We start from the raw sequence: 16506 nt of genomic DNA, 5'->3' as shown, positions 1-16506 counted from the left end.
GGGCTGGATGTAGCTCCATTGGAAGAGTGCTTGCCTAACATGCAGAAGGCCTGGTTAGGTACCACACAGCATCACCTAAAATCATATAACCCCAGCACTCAGGAAATAGAGACAGGAAGATCAGAAGTTCAAGGTCATCCTCAGGTTTGAGGCCAGCCTGGGCTACATGAGATCTTTACTCAAGAAAGAAGGAGAAGGAGTTGTGAAAAGCGGGTAGTAAATCTACTATTTCCTTCCCCAAGAATCCCACTTTCCCCAACACGCTTCTCCCAAGGGCTCTCCTTTGGAAACAACTGCTTTTGCTTTCTGACCGGATCTGTGGTCACTGCAGCTGCCCCTGTAGCCCTCACAAGTCAGTTCCTGGACACTCACTTGCCTGAGCATCCATCCACCCTGCCGCTGGGAAGCCAGGCGTGGCTTGTGCTTGGGGGAGCCATGATGTAGATGGTTCTGGCCAAGGCTCTCTGGAGCCATCACAGGCAGTGAGGACCTCTAGCTGCATGCGAAGCAAAGAACCCAAAGCAGAAAAAGGAAAGGTCACTCCTTAGGGCAACTGGAGGAAGAAACAGGAAGCTTTTAACTCGTGGTTTTAATTAGCTCAGATATTATTTCCTGAACAGCTCTCTGGTGCGCCCCTTTTTAAATTACTGTCAGGTGTGTTTGCATTTCATGACAGACTTTTCAGCCAATAAAAGCCTGAAATGTAAAGTGGTTGGCATGTCAAATTACTTAAGAAAACTTTGAAATGGGCTCAATTATGCTATGATTGTTTTAATTGTGAGATTCGGGGAGGGGGTATTGAATAGGGAGTTACTATTATTCTGCAAGCCCCTTGAATAAAATGCCATTTTATTATACCACTTGGAGCAGAACCTTTGGGAATGAACTAGGCTGAATGGCTGGTGGGGCATTCAAAGCCATATCTCATATTATCCTGAAGGCTGTGCCCCTAGCCATAGTAATACTGTGAGTAGCTGTCATACCTGGTGAAACTGCTCACTTAAAAAAAAAATTAACAATGTATTTTTTAAAAATAAGCTTTGGTGTCCTGCCTGCATGCATGCATCTATGAAGGTGTCAGACCCCCTGAAGTTATAGATGGTTGTGAGCTGCCATGTGGGTGCTGGGAATTGAACCCAGACCCACCAGAAGAGCAGCCAGTGCTCTTAACCACTGAGCCATCTCTCCAGCCCCAACTGCTCACATTTTTAATCCATCTGGGTATGCTTCATCTTTACTGTCAATACGTGGATCACCTGCCACTTGAAATGTGGCCTGTGCAGTTGAGGTGTGCACAGCTCAGAGTGAAACGCACACATGCCTGAGTTTAGAAAGTTAGTATTCTTTCCAAGTGGAGAAAGAAAAATGGAAACTATCTCAATTTTTATATTGGTTCCATATTGCAGTGATAATATTTTGGGATCTACTAGTTGAATATAAGATATGAAAAGTCGATTTATCCTCTCCTTTACTCTCTGACCGCAGCTACTGAAGCCCGAGAACTGTTACACATTTAGATGCCATGGTATTTGTGTTGGCAGCTGTACATTGGAGCTCTCTCAAAGACCTGCTCATCAGGGGCTTGTGTTTACTTAGTTAACCAGAGATCTCACCAAGTTAGCCTTAGTTACCTAGAGAGACAGGGGTGTAGAGCATATTAATGTCCTGAGGGCTCCCACCCCATCCAGACAAGTGTTAAGCTGATGGAGAACTCCGAAGTCCTCTTCCCGTTAGCTTCTTCGTTAATGCTTATTAACACCGCGTCACCGGTGGTTCTCCCCAACCTGGAGCCGAGCTTCCTGTCGTCGCCGTTTCAGATCCGTGGATGTGAGGGGCACTGTGAAATAGGACTTGTAGCTAGCAGAAGTCTCCGGGGCTGTTTATTTTCCTCTCCGCTTGTATGTGTGCGGAGCGTAAAACCCCAAGCCTGACGCACAACTGAAAGACCGGCTTGCTTGTTTTCTTTTGTGTGAGAATCGCCTGCTCGCCTTTTGTCGTTAGTGTGGGCTCTTGTCTGACTGGCACGGCTTATTGGGCTGTAACAAGCGTAACTCTGCCTCTTTTGTCGCGGGACAATTCTCCCACAAATCCCAACAGTGTGCATTCTTCCAACACGCTATTGGGTGTGCACTGGGACTGAAAGAATTGCTGAGCCCTGCTACTTCATCTCCTCCCCAATCTCTTTGTAATTTTCCCCCTTCTTTTCCTCACGCTCCCCCCCTCCCCAGTCCCCTCCACCTCGATGAAATGAACACTTTACCAGGCCGGAAACATTTAATCGTCTCCTTTTGAAAAAATTAATTGAAACTTCTCCACTAGTTACCTTTTGTGTTAGTACTTAATGCAATTTTTTAAGAAAGAAGGGGATGAGGAAGGGGGAGGGGCCAGCATATTTTATTTTTAAATGCCCCTATTGGCTATAAAGCAAAAGGCATTAGAGGTTTTGTTCATTAAGAACAGGGGATATCTTGTAAAAGATTTACCTACTTGTAAACTTTACGATTTTTGTAGTTATAATGACTATCCCAGAGAACGGTCCAAGTAGCCTTCGGAGTTTTCTTTCTTCTTCTTCTTTTTCTTTCTTTTTTTCTTTTTCTTTTTAATGAGAAAAGAAAACCCATAGCTATGTATTTAACACTCAAACCACCAATATTTCACTACTTGTTTTCAAGTTTAATTGTGACATAAATTATGTTTTATTTTCCCAGCATCTAGTACCATACGGGCTGCCCCATCCCGTCAGCCTCCTCTTTCCCCGGGCTGTGGTAGTGGATTGTTCCTTCCCTGAAAGTTACTGAGGAGAGAGGTGCTGGTGACGCCGGCTCAGAGGGAGGGGCAGCGAGCAATGGGAATCATTCTTCATTACTGAAAGCTGTGATTTATTTTAGCCTAATTGTAAAGTTACTGCAAATCGCTGAAAAGCTTTTTAAAGATCCCAGTGATTAGGTTTTTTTTAGGGGGGGGCGCACAGGCAAGGAGGGGGCAGGTAAAGGGGAAATAACACCTTTAATCCTGCCTCTGGTAAATAGGCTGCCAGCTTTTAAAATGAGTTTCCTTTCTATTAGTGAGAATATTATGCTAAGCCTTAAGCATTAGTTTTTTATGTTGCCATAGCAGCCTTATTCCTGCAGGGTGGTGACCTGTGATGATTACAGTACAAAGCTTATAGGGTCTTGAAACCCCCTTTGAAGATGAAAAGTCTTTGATGGTTTATATTTATGCAAATCTCTTAGATATGATTTACCCAACTGAGACTGAATGGAGAGATGATTAAAATTCCCTTTTCCTTTGATATCCATTAATGGCTGAATATTCCTTAAATTTAAATGGATATATATGTTTTCAACTTTATTTACAAAAATATCTTTATTATACCTGTGTTTCTTTCTCTCTCTTTTTTTATCTTCCCACATCTTATTAGATCTAGATAGACACAATAGATTTACAATTTAGATTGTGGGGCTACCCCCCCTTTTTTGAAACGGGGGGTGTGGGGGATCTGCGAGAGAGCTTTTGTATGTTTCCAGATGATAGATTTTGGAATTTGGGCTACCCCACTGGCAGCACAGAGCTAGCTGTGAACTGGTCTCATGGAAAAAATTGGCAAGCTTTGGTCTTCAAAGAATTAAACTTCCTTTTTAAGGTCTTCCTAGGTAAGCTTTAAAAAAAATTATGAAGAAAACCCTCCCGAACAAAGGGTAATGGCACTATAACGAATGATACCGATTTTATGTACGTAGAAGGCAGCCAAACGCTGCACATCGCACGTGTGTCGGTGTTGGGTTCGAAACAAAAACAGAAGGGCAGGTAGAGCTCTAAGCTTTGTTCCCCCGTGCCTGCCATTTGCCTTTAGTGGAGAGGAGAGGGTGAGGGGTCCTGGGTAAATATGTTTTCCAGGGAACCATTTAAACCCGGGAGTCTCTCCTCCCTTCTAACTCCTAGGCCTCACATTATTTCCTCTGGAGGAAGGCGGATTGTGGTGTTTGAGATTTCACCCTCTGGTTTCCGGGGAACTTTGTTACCTTTAGTTTCTCTGCTTTTGCTTCCCCCCCTCCCCGTTCCTTTGTGCGGATGAAGGAGGCTGGGATATTAGTTCCTCAGGTCAAAGGCTTCAGCCCTGCTCCTGTGTCTGCATTTCAGGGGTTGAACTTCTGTGCTTGTCGCTAATCACCTATGACACTTCTGATTTTAGTTTTCAGACAAATTTTCATTCCACTTAAAAGGCCGAAAACTTGAACAGCCAATGAATTTAATCCCCTTTGTGGAGACTGCAATGGGCTTGCTCAATTTCAAGGTAAGAAAGCCATAATGTGGTGATGTAAGTTAGCATTTTATTTTAATTACCTAAAGGGAACTGTTTTTTTTTTTTATTTGAACATCTACTTAAAATTTTTTTGAAGATTTGTAAACAAAGAAAGGTATTTATACCATGTCTTATCTATCCTACTCCAAACATTATCTTGGATTGTCAATCTTAGAAGACAAAGAAACCAGTTTAAAAAGAAGGCCTTGTCTGTCTCAAATATCTAAATAAAACATTTATGTGTTCCTGGAGTTTATACATATATATATATATAAATCACAGAATGAACTATGTTTTGAATTATTACATGTATAGATTAAATGTACATGGATATTTTATTTTGTCACCTTTATGAATTAAATCCATCCTCAAACGCCCGGGCCTCTCTGTAGTGTACTAATCATCCTTACTCTCTGGCAGATAAGATTATTGTTTATAGTTCACATATATAAGTAACGTATAGTCTCTTGTTTCACTTTGTCGTGTTTCAAACATAGTGTCTTCTAACACACATTTAAGAAGATGAGCTGAGCCAGTTCTCAGCCACTGTGTGGCCGTGTGGTTACATTAAACTACCTGTCTTACCAGACTCAGAGCCAGCTCGTCTGTCTCCCTGATCTGTTGGCCTCTAGATCATTTCCCAGAATGTGCCTCCCGGTCCACCTGACCTTCAAATGACTGTCTAGCAACCCCCTGTACCCTCTTCCCAGATTTTCTAGTCCTTGATGTTTTAATGTTTTGTTTTATTTTCTTCCACTCCAGAGGGCAGGGGGGAAAAAAATCACTAATAAAAGTTAGATGGTCTGCAGTGGAGAACATACAAGCAGATGCTCGGGGAGTTTTACAGACCCACAGGGGCGTGCAGGAGGGCCGAGTGCAAATTTTGGGGGGGCTGCTTCACGCCTGTCTCATGACTAACCACAGAGTGCTACAGCCCACCCTACCACCCCCAGAACATAATCAGAAGCACAAACATCCCTGAGCTGGAATCAGATACATACAGTGATTTAATTTCAAACCACAATTTTGCCATTTTATTCAGTAATGTATTTAGGAACTCCCACAATGCCTGAAATTAATCAACAGTATCCCCACCACTTCCTTCATCCCGTTCCCATCCACACAAATGTTAGCAACTTCGCAGGCCCAAGACCCACAGTTCCACCTCCATGAACGGGATTCGTCTTTACTTTCATCTGGACGGTCAGAGTTGCTTTGTTCCACTCCCTGGGTGACCCGTAGCGTTTTTATTTCCCCTCCGAAGTTGTAGGTTTTTGCACTGCCTGACTTTAAGCCTGAAACCATTTTACTTGACCCTAATGCAAATAATTCAATTAGATGGATTTCAAAAATTCTTCCCCCCCCCCCCCCCCGTGGCTTTATGTTTACTATTTAATTGTCACTTAAAGCAAAAACAAATTCTGGAGAAACATAAATTACTTATAATAGAAGCTAAAAAAAAAGTTCACTCCAAGTAATCTAGAAAATTGGGTGGCCTCTAATTTGAGCATTCTAGCTATGTAATAAATAGTGATGGCTATATTAACGTAAACACCAGGCAAAGCAAATGTGTATGAGGTACTTATCCGGGGCACACTAAAGCTTTGGGGAAGGGCTCAGTTTGTTTCAGCCAAACTGTGTTAACATCCAGATCCTTTGTATCACTGGTACACTGGCTCCCAGCCTCTGAGACTGTGTTGTGTTCCTTTCCAGGCAGTGTGTGAAGAGACCCTGAAGGTTGGGCCTCAAGTGGGTCTGTTCCTAGATGCAGTCGTTTTCGGAGGAGAAGATTTCCGAGCCAGCATAGGTGTTGAAGATCTCTCTCTCTCTCTCCCCTAACCCCACCCCACCCTACCCTCTGTGTGTGTGTGTGTGTGTGTGTGTGTGTAATTTTTTTCTTTGCCCCCTCACGAAGGGACATTTGCATAACAATGCATGTTTCCCAGTCCTGACCATGGCTTTTCATGACAACTCACTGACCACCACTTCCCGATAATTTAGGGCTCTATTTCCTGCTCCCAGAGTCCTGCGTCATTATGTCCGCTCATTTATAAAGTAACTAATAAAAGCCCCTTGCAGCCTCAAGCATGCTCAGGAACATGAGGGGTCTACTTGGCTTCTACTAGCAACAACAGTCCGATGCTGGGTTAAACATTTTGTCCTCACGTCAGTTCAGGATCTGGGCCTCCAAGCAGAATGCTGAAGTGCTGTCCCGTTGGCCCCAATACAGTGTCTTCTACATTAAATGTAGCAGGCAAATATTTTTTAAGATAGATTATAAATTTGCCTTAGCATATATTTCAGAACATTTATTGTTAAACATTTCCTGGCCCTGCCATTGCCCAGTGATGTGTTTCCCCCCTTGAGTGCTATACTCTTCTCTGGGCATTTCCACTGTTGGAGACTGGAGGCCAACATTACAGAAGGCATCTTCAGACCCACGTCCCAGGGTTCTGGGGACACTTTTCCTAGTATTGTAGCCTGACTTTAAGCAGTGACACACTCCGTCCCCTCAGGGTGAAAAAGAAAATTTTATGTTGACACAGATCTTCTCAGGAGACTCTTCTTGTGCCCCGTAGCTAAGTGTGCTACAAGAGGTAGACAGGCACTTTCTGCCTCTCCCAAAAGGAGAGTATTTCTCATTTCCCAAGTGCTCCAACCAAACCCCAGAGCGCGGGCTCAGGACGTCTTTGAGGACAAATGTGACAAGACATGCCATTCCTAAGAAGTGAGCCATTTCCCCACACGTGGCCTCCCAGATACGTGTAGTTTTGCGTTTGGCCTGACACTCTCCAAGTGATAACACAGAGGAGGAGAATCAGGTCGCCGTGACCCCGCTTCCACCTCCGGGTACGGAGGAGGGGCCTTTCCCCGGCGCATGTACAAGTGATTATATTGAAAAGTGTGCCAGTTCACTAGACACGTGCGCCATTCAACATTCCTTCCCCATACACCTGTCTTCCTGTGCGTTTTAATAATTGCTTTTCTGGGATGCAGTCCCAGGGAAATGCACACGCCTTTATAACCTGGTTCCTATAGTACGTGTGTCTGGTTTTGCTTCCAAGGGCAAGGTCTCACTTTTCTATGCATGTCCCACTTACAGGTGCAACAAGCAACAAGGACACCCAAGACATCCTCTATGCCCGGCAGAAGATTGTCGTCATAGCGAAGGCCTTTGGCCTACAAGCCATAGATCTTGTGTACATTGACTTCCGGGATGGAGATGGGCTTCTCAAGCAGTCAAGAGAGGCCGCCGCTATGGGCTTCACTGGTATGATGCCTGGTGCTGTCTTAAGTGTGTACATTAGCAGGCATCCCAGGAAAAAGAGACGTCTGCTCACCGCATGACCTGTAACAGGAGATGGTGCACAGAGCAGAAGTCACATAATTACTACCTGGGTTGGTGGGTGGCTCTCGCTCTCTCTCTCTCTCCAAATTATAAAACACAACACTCGTTTCAATTTTTTCTTTGCATTTGTTACTCCCCCACATCTTACTAAGCATTTCAGTGTAGTTTGAGCTGACCCAGGCCAGGGATGAGGCTATTATGGGAGGGTTTTAGAGTGAATAACGGTCAGAAATTTAGATTGACGCAACATAAGAAAATGTTCCTAAAATAGTTAAAGTATTATTTCATTTTTAATTGATGATATTGCCTATGATTTGATTTTTACTTATAGCTTATTTTTAAAAAGTATCAGGACACTTAAAGCCCTTTTCCTAAAGTCTGTGTACCTGCCAACGTCTACGGGTACTGGCTGGCACCGGGTCCGTGAGTCTCTCACAGGCCTGCGTGGTACAGGCACTGACGGTCATCGGTGTGCTCATCCCTCCTGTCCCCCAGGAGGCCAAGGAACAACTGAAAATCACGTTTTGCAAACAGAACTCTGTCTTTTGGAAACCTTAGTAGAATTCTTATGCATAAATAATCCTGTGCAGTTGCATGCAAACATGCACATGAGTGTTACACACACACACACACACACACACACCACACACACACACACACACACACACACCCCAGTATTCTCTCTTTCTCTTGTTTATCCTTATGGTGAAAGTGCTAAGATTGATAGCTATAAATATACCCAGCAAGGAGGAGGAGGAGGAAAGGAAGGAAGGTGGGAAGGAGGGGAGGAAAGGATGTTATTCCCTTTTAAAGATATAGTACCAGAAGGTACTATACCTAGTCAGAATTTAGCTGAAAGTCTCACAACATACCTTGAAATGAAAAAGGTATATTAGCAGAGGATCTCTTATCCTGAAACAAAATGGAAAGACTTAAAATAAAATAATCCTGACATCTGTTTTTGTATCTAGCAGAGCACTAAAATAAACCTGAATGCCTAATTTTTTAAGCTTAAGAGCATATGATCCCATGCATAGAAATGTTGTCCAATGATTTCAGCTGTTAGTAATTTCTCCTTATATTTAATATAGACCGAGAGGGGGGGGGGAATCCTCCTGCTAATCAGCACACGGGGCATGCCTGTCCTTGCCTTCTTCCAGTGGCCAGTTAGGATGAGGCCCAAATGGGAAAGCTGAAAAAGAACTCCATGAAATCTACCTAATAGACCCTGATGTTGTTGGCCTATAACATGTGGCATTAGCTGCCAGGCAGCCAGATGTTGCTCTGAAGTGGGAGCTAATTCCATAGGAAAGAGCGCCCTGGCCTCAGCCACCAGACCTTCATGTTCTTGGGTTGATGTTTTTCCAGCTTCCTCTGGGGCTCAAAGGTTTCTCAAGATACAGAACTGAATTAAATTGGTCCCCAATTCAATCTCAAAAGACAAGCTATTTCAAATCCGGTTTAAATGTCTAGACTGTGCCCAGCTCAGCACGAAGAACTTATGGACCTGGCACTATTGTTTCTGCCCAACGGGGAGCATTAAATCACAGGAAGATGGATGCCAGGGTGCAGGGAGGCACCGAGGGCACCGTGCCCATTGTGCATCCAAGTGACAGAAGCTGTAAGCTGGGGGCCACACGCTGCACATACTTACTGATTTTGAGAGAAAAGCTTTGTTGCCACAACTATATTTCTACATACTAATAAAAGGTAGTCAGAAGAGACTATGTATAGCATTTTTTTAAGACTTACACCCTCACTGAGTATTTTATGCTGCTCATTATCTTAGAGTATGGTTTGAGGATTTTGTTGTGATACCTTAAGCCTTGTGTAAGGAAGGGAAAGAAGAAACAGAAGATGAAAGGGAGGAGGGAGAAGATGAAATACTGTCAGCAACTGTACAGTATTTGTCTGAAGCAGGTGGTCAAAGGACTTAAAAATCAATGGCAGTGTCATGTAATGTAACACTGGTACAGGCCAGGTTGTCTGTACTTCAAAACAAAAATATAAACGTGTCCATACACATATTTAGTTTTATTTTAGGAGAATGTAATAAAACTATATCATTTCTCCCATTTCCTCCCTCCAAAAGAAGTTACCATCACACCAAACAGTGGGCTATAGTTTGTATTTTGCTGTCGTTACGCGTGGGATCCCCACTCACATTGACTGATCTAAAATCAATCCGTTGACATAGCTGTTAACTTTAGGATTTTTTTTTTTAAGTAATAAAAAGACACCCAAACTAAAACTCGGGAGAATGCCCTCCCTACTCCCTCAGCCATTGCAGTTACTATGGTACTACATGCTGTGAGGCAAGATTATAAATATGAAAAGCAATATAGGTTTTCTTTTTCTCGTTTTCTTTTTTTGTTTCTTTTTTTGCCTCTTTTGTAGAAGACAGAAATGACACCATCATACAGTTACCTAAAAGACTTGACAGGTATTGATTTAAAGCAAGATCTATCAAGTGGTCCCTGTAAAAAGGATCTCACGGTCATAAATTTTAATGCCGTCCAATTTTGCACCCTCTTGGTACCTTGTCAATAACAAGCCTTCTGGATAAAATATTTGCTTCGTTCCCACACGGCAGTAAAGCCCGCTATCGGTCATCGGAATGTATGCAGTGACGAAAGCAGCCTTGGCATGCCAGTGTACGTACACTGTAAAACCCAGCATAGAGCTTCACAGTGGCCTCTTATTCAAATATAGGTACTTCACAGCTGTTGGGAGATTTCATGAGAATCTAGCGAGCTGGTTGTTTGCTCTTCATGTTACAGTGCCTGTCCCAAAAGTTTCCGTGAAATCCGCCTTTTTGCACAGCAGTGTAAATTATGTACATAAATTATAAAATCCCGGGCTAACAATTAGGAAATGACTACTGGGCACTGACAAGCTTTTTAAATAATATTATTACAACTATTAAATTAATTAAATGTGGAATGAATACCTACTATTTGAAAAGAGTTCAAATTTGTAGCTCCTGTTATTTTGTCTCCAAAAATTAGTCTTCCAATAGTTTGAAGTACCTTTATTTGCATAGGTGCCTAACATTTTTCTTTGACACTGACAGGCAGGAATGAAACGGTAAAATGGAATGTTTCAACTCTGCCAGGGCCTGAAACATATTATCTATTGACTATTGAAACATTATCACAAAAGAAAAAAAATCCCTGTTTTACTATTTTTACATTGTTCCTTTACTCCACAGAATAAGGGTAGTAACAGAAACTGGTTTCTTATAAAACATCTGGGCTGTAATTTGTAGTGGTTAAATATTGAAACAATTGTTTCAAAAGCAAAGCAAATTAATGTGGCAAGAGATACAGTTAGCAGCCATTACATGTACATCAGTTTTAAAGAGGCAATTTGTGTTCATAACTTTATCATGTAATGCAGCATAATCTCATCACTGTGACATTAAATTATATTGCATTTTATTAATGACCTGATTAAATAGCATACTTCCCCAATTGTTAAATTGAGGGTTTTTTATTAACAGTGTTATAATTGCATAGAATCCTTTGAGACTTGTATATAGATGATGCTTTTATTTAAAATCCTTAAACTTCAAAAAGAATCAGAGATTTTTTTGAAGGTATTTCTACATAGATATGATTTCTTGTAATTTGAAGACAAACCAACTCACGTACTATAAGAAAAAAAGGGAAGCTCTGAATATATTTTTGGAAGCTAAATTTTCTGTAGTCTTATTATTTAAAAATTTTTAAAATTATCTAGATGCCACAGTATTCAAATCTGCCTCTTATTTTACAACTCTAGATATATTTTCATTAAAATGCACATGTTAAAAATGACATGCTCAGAAAGAAAATTACACAGATTATCATAAGGTAGTGTTTGGTATTAATATAGTCATAACATCTGTGGAGAAGCTTAACAATTGACACCTTGTTGGTATAAGAACTATAGGAAGCAACACAATCCTCCCAAACAAGCAGAAGAGACACCTTATACAGTTCGAGAGAATTCTCATTTAATTTCATTCTACTCAAAATAATGGATAATTTACAGATATATTCTCCAGTTAAAAATCGCAGGCAAAGTAGTTATTCAACAAGCTGCCTCGTCCAGCCACCTGTAACTAAAATAAGAGATTTTTCTACTACATAGTGGCACTTCTATAAATCTATTTTGTTGTTACCCCCATACTGGTATTTGTTCTTACGTGGTTTTCTGGAAAAGCTTGTCTGATTGTGGGTTTTATTTTGTACTGTTTCCATTCTCCAGCACCCACTCTGTGAGGCATCCAGGGATGTCCCAAGCTGGGCACACTTGGTTTGTCCCCGAGCCTCCAGTGCGGTTCCTCTCCTTGCAGGTAAACAGGTGATCCACCCTAACCAGATCGCGGTGGTGCAAGAACAATTTACTCCGACCCTGGAAAAAATTCAGTGGGCTGAAGAGCTGATCGCTGCCTTCAAAGAGCACCAGCAACTGGGAAAGGTAAATGTTTTGTCAGTGCCTCGGTGATGCTGGAGTTTAAAATACAGGGATGAGGAAAAGTAGTACCTATGAGTGTTTAAGGAGAAGTCATTGCGTGTGGCAGAAGGAAGGGGAAATGTGAGATGGAAATAAGATTTATCATTGAGAAAAATCCCTGAAGGCGGATACCTACCCCTTTCCCTAAATATCTCAGTAATCCGTATCTTGTCTGTACGCTGTGTTGGCAGCCTTAGAAAAAGTTAAGTCTTGTTAGTTTCTCCTGTGCAGTCTATTGAGCAGCGCTTGTATGAAAAGAATCTCAGACCAAGGTGAGAGTGCATCGTAACGAGATAAACACAGTTTGGCCACATGGCTCTCGGCGAGCAAAGAAATAAATTTCACGTTATTATAATGGGGGGGGGACTAGAAAAAAGAAGTACTACTGTCTCCTCAGGTTTAGTCATTTAGGGTGGGAGGGGTAGATGGATTTGTACTGATTTCTGGACCTGAGGTTTGGAAAGAATGGAAGGCAAATTAACACTGAGTGCGGTTGTTCTAATTTAGTGCTTCATTGAGCCTGCGTTTCCCGCTCTGTGGGTTTCTGCTATGTAAATATTGCGGTGGTAATGCGCAATCTGTCCCCACTTTGTGCCAGTAACACTTAAATTAGGTGTCGCCTGAAGGAAGGTTTTATGCTATTGCAGCATTGCCGGTTAATTATCTTAAAGGTTATTTGCAGTAATACCGTTTGCCTCTTTTTCAGAGAGATGGGGGGGGTTGCATTTATAAAACTATCCTAGAGATAATCTAATCTCTCACCTCAGCCCGAGCCTTCTGTAAGGAATGGCGTTGTCTTGCCTCCCGTACAAAATTGCTTAGGAGAGAAAGAATGTGAAAGTTCTGAGTGTTAAATGAATGAATGAATGAATAAATAAATAAATAAATAAATAAACAAATAAACATAGAAAGACAGCAGAGGAGAAGCAAAAGCTGGTTTTCAGTGGTGGACCTGTGACAGTCATGTGAGAAGTGCCCTTTGCACGTTCCCTGGCACCAAGGACACCTGAACATCGCAACACTTGTTCAAGTGGGTAACAATATTAAGTAGGTCATTGCCTATAGATGTCTGCCTTCAACCATGAACAGGCATATGCCCGCCCCCCCCCCCACATTCATACAGATTCACACTTAATATACAAAGCCTGAAGTTCTAGGATCTAGAATCTAGGAACAATTCCATTTGGACATTACACCAATTTAATGACACATAGCATTTTTTAAAATTTCATATCAATGATGACCATCAAAAAAAATTCTGCATTTCACAGAAAAATTAATTTTAAGTTGACATTGTACTTTATTTCCGTTTATACATTTCAACCCAAAAATGAAGCTTGCCTGGAAATGAGCATAGTTACATAGAAAGAAAATCCTTGTTACTCCTTCACTGACACATACAAACAACTCCATCCACATCTCTCCCACACATCTGCCTGTTCACACGCGCACACACTCACACACGTACACACGCGCACACACACGCGCACACATGGACACACACTTCCCTCAGTTCTGCCTCATACCAGCTGGCAATGTGCAAGCGATCACTGCTTATTGAAACGGGAAACTGAGGCAGAACGTGTTGCCTTGAGATGGCACACAGATCCAGTGTGGGCTGGCTCTGCCTCTATGAGTTGTTCCACCTGAACCCTACTGAAAGTAGATGCCTGGCCTTGCAAACACTTCACTTCACTTCACTAGCTCCCAAACAAAAGTCAGACCAGAAACCCCCCCTTTCCCGTCAGTTAGGCTCCCAAATGAAGACGGCAATCCCTCTTTTCCATTATATTTTGAAAATATTATTCCTTAGGGAAAATTGCCCAAGACTTTGATAATGGTGATGTAAATGTTAAGTTCTGGGCTGTTTTCTTTTCATTCTTCAAATAAGCAGTGGCCCTCTTGTTGGGGTATAATTGGGGCATAAGCTTTCACATATGTGGCAGGCCAGCTTTTCTTAACACAGAACCATAGAAATTGGAGCAGAGGGCATTACCTATTAGGTCATTTCTTCTCTGTCCACTTTGTGGAGGGTTGTTTCCTACAGCAAATGGGCCTGGTGCTTTTTGTCCAGCGAGGTTTAAATGACTCAAGTAATGGAGCCTCCAGTAGGGACATATGGTTATTTTATCCGGTTAGCACGATTCTTTCACCATGCCTGTAAACCGGCTGGCCTCAAACGCAGGGATCACAGGTAGGCGCCTCTGGATCTTGACGGGTTCTTGCGGTTTAAATCGCGTGGGTTCTTTTGGCAGAGATCTTAGATAAATAAGCGCCCAGTTGTAGGAAATATCACCTCCAACAAACATCTAATCTGTTTTAGTTCCAATGTGTGCCATTTATGAAAAATACGAACCCCCGGATATTTTGTCCAAAGCACAGATGACTCCCAAGGATGGGAAATAGATGGCTTGCATCCTGGTGAGGTGTTCATGAATTTTCCCTGAGGCCCTGTCCCTCTCCTCTGATGAAAATTTCATTTAATTAATTCCTCTAAGGAGAAAGGGTCCAAGAAGGCAATGTGATGTAGCTTTGCCTCTTCTCCCACCCCTGGCCTTCAATTGCGTCCTTTCTGCTTGGAGACGGAAGCGTGGCTGGGGTTGGCAGTTCATACCGGGTCACTTATGTTTTCTAAAGTGATGATAGCGAAAGTCCTACTTTTTCTTCCTGTCTCTAAATGGCAGCCACCACGGGAAGGCTGTGTCCTGAGTAGGTGAGTTGTTGGGGCTCAGGTTTTGGTCACTCAGGGTTCTTTTCTGTTAGAAGTTCTGTGGAAATCAACTCTCATGCGCTTATAATGAGAACATGGGGAAACAGTTTGCCTTAGAAACACAATGATACTTCACCCGCCTTGTCTCTTAGTGTTCGACAGGTACACTGAGTACCCTTACCTGACAGAGCCCCCCTGGTAATAAGATCGGGAGCAAGAGACTGATATTTGGAACTGTAGCTTGGTCTCTCTTATTCGGATCTGTTAGGGAAAGCTCTTTCAGCATAAACTCTATTTCTGTTTTAATTCTCAGGAAGTAAAATATTTGTCATTTAACTGACGTGTTCACCTCCATTATTAACCAGACAGATGCCCCCTTCCTTCCAGAAAAATGCATTCTGAGAGACAACTGCACGGTAGTTCTTCTGGTAATACCTGGTAAAATACTTCAGCTGCCATAAATCATTTTCATATGATTTGCTTGGAATGTATAAAGGATTTTCTTTAAAATTATTCTTATATATATCTAAAATCTTTATCAAATGCTTATATAAAATCAATGACTTTTTCATAGTGGTGGTTTTTTAAATATTTGGAAATTCTTCATTCGGAACTGGAGTTAGTGTTGGCTTAATGAAGAAACATGGTTTTCTTGTTTTCTGTTTTTAATCCAGTAAGAATTTTACATAATGTGAACACTGGATAATTACAATGGAAACTTCTCAAATCCTTAGTTACTGTTGGGATTTCAGAAGCTGTTAATTACACAGAATTAGGTACCTACCACATATGTATTCGTTCAATGTTGCTGCTAAGTCTTTCTTCTTGTTCATTGCTTACTAGACAAAAATGACAGCTCGAAGAAACAGCCCATTGCTTTTCTGAAATGATCACCGATCAAAGGAAATCTTTTGAACTTTTAAAAATATGGGATGCTTCAGGAATTTGCGCAAGGGCAATGCTAATCTCTGTATCTTTACAGTTTTAGTATACGTACTGCCGGAGCAAGTACGGCCAAAAGAAACCTTAGCATAAGAGTTGCGCTTCTTTCTAGTGTGGAAAGGTACGGAGGACTAGCAAAATATGTACTTAGGATGAGCTTTTGATGTTCTTTGTTAGAACAGACATATTCTTGCGGTGTCTGGCTGCAGCCCTGAGTTTGATTCAGTTTTCCAGCGATCCCTCTTTCTCTTTAATCCGTCATGGCCCTGAGTGCATCAGGTCAGCTTGGAAGGATTTTGTTTGAACATTTTTAGCAGTCTTCATTCATGACAGCGTCACGAGCTGACTAAGCACCAATGGGGGGGGGGGGGGCGCTCTCATTCAGGATCTAGATCCCATTAACAATTATAAAGGTCAAAGGCGAGGTCAGCAGTGACGTGAGGATCGTAAATATGACACAGAACTGGAACGTTCCTGTTTCGCTCAGGAAGGCGCAGTAGCGCAGACTCTTGAGCCGACATTCGTAAACACTTCCTATGCGGGGATATCAGCTACAAGAACTCTCTTATTAGAGCAGAAAGGAGAAGTTGGTTGGTTCCTTTTTATCTCAAAAGCAGCCAGCTGCACCAAATCATCCCCTCCCAACTACGGAAAGAAGTGCTTTCCTTAGGTCCGCCGCTGCACCTTTCCTTGATGTTTCCG

At 42.1% G+C, this 16506-nt stretch overlaps 1 protein-coding gene and 1 pseudogene across 4 annotated transcripts in view; one reads left to right on the top strand and one right to left on the bottom strand.

Moving 5' to 3' along the window:
- The window catches only part of Clybl (citramalyl-CoA lyase), a 287801-nt gene that overhangs the window by 192239 nt on the left and 79056 nt on the right, over positions 1-16506 (top strand). For all 4 annotated transcript variants that reach the window (XR_006020670.1, XM_042054112.1, XM_038310333.1 and 1 more), the window contains exons 4-7: positions 4193-4294; positions 6017-6110; positions 7407-7574; positions 11992-12116. Coding sequence is in view for 3 of the 4 variants with exons in the window: in XM_042054112.1 (XP_041910046.1) it covers positions 4193-4294; positions 6017-6110; positions 7407-7574; positions 11992-12116 (489 nt within the window). In the remaining variant the exon portion in view is untranslated. The remainder of the gene's footprint in view (positions 1-4192; positions 4295-6016; positions 6111-7406; positions 7575-11991; positions 12117-16506) is intronic.
- On the bottom strand, positions 15784-15874 carry LOC119800554 (annotated as a pseudogene).

Source organism: Arvicola amphibius, chromosome 13 (genome assembly GCF_903992535.2).
Source record: "Arvicola amphibius chromosome 13, mArvAmp1.2, whole genome shotgun sequence".
NCBI lineage: Eukaryota > Metazoa > Chordata > Mammalia > Rodentia > Cricetidae > Arvicola > Arvicola amphibius.
Note: the sequence above shows the minus strand (reverse complement) of the source record. Positions and strands in the feature narration are given on the sequence as shown.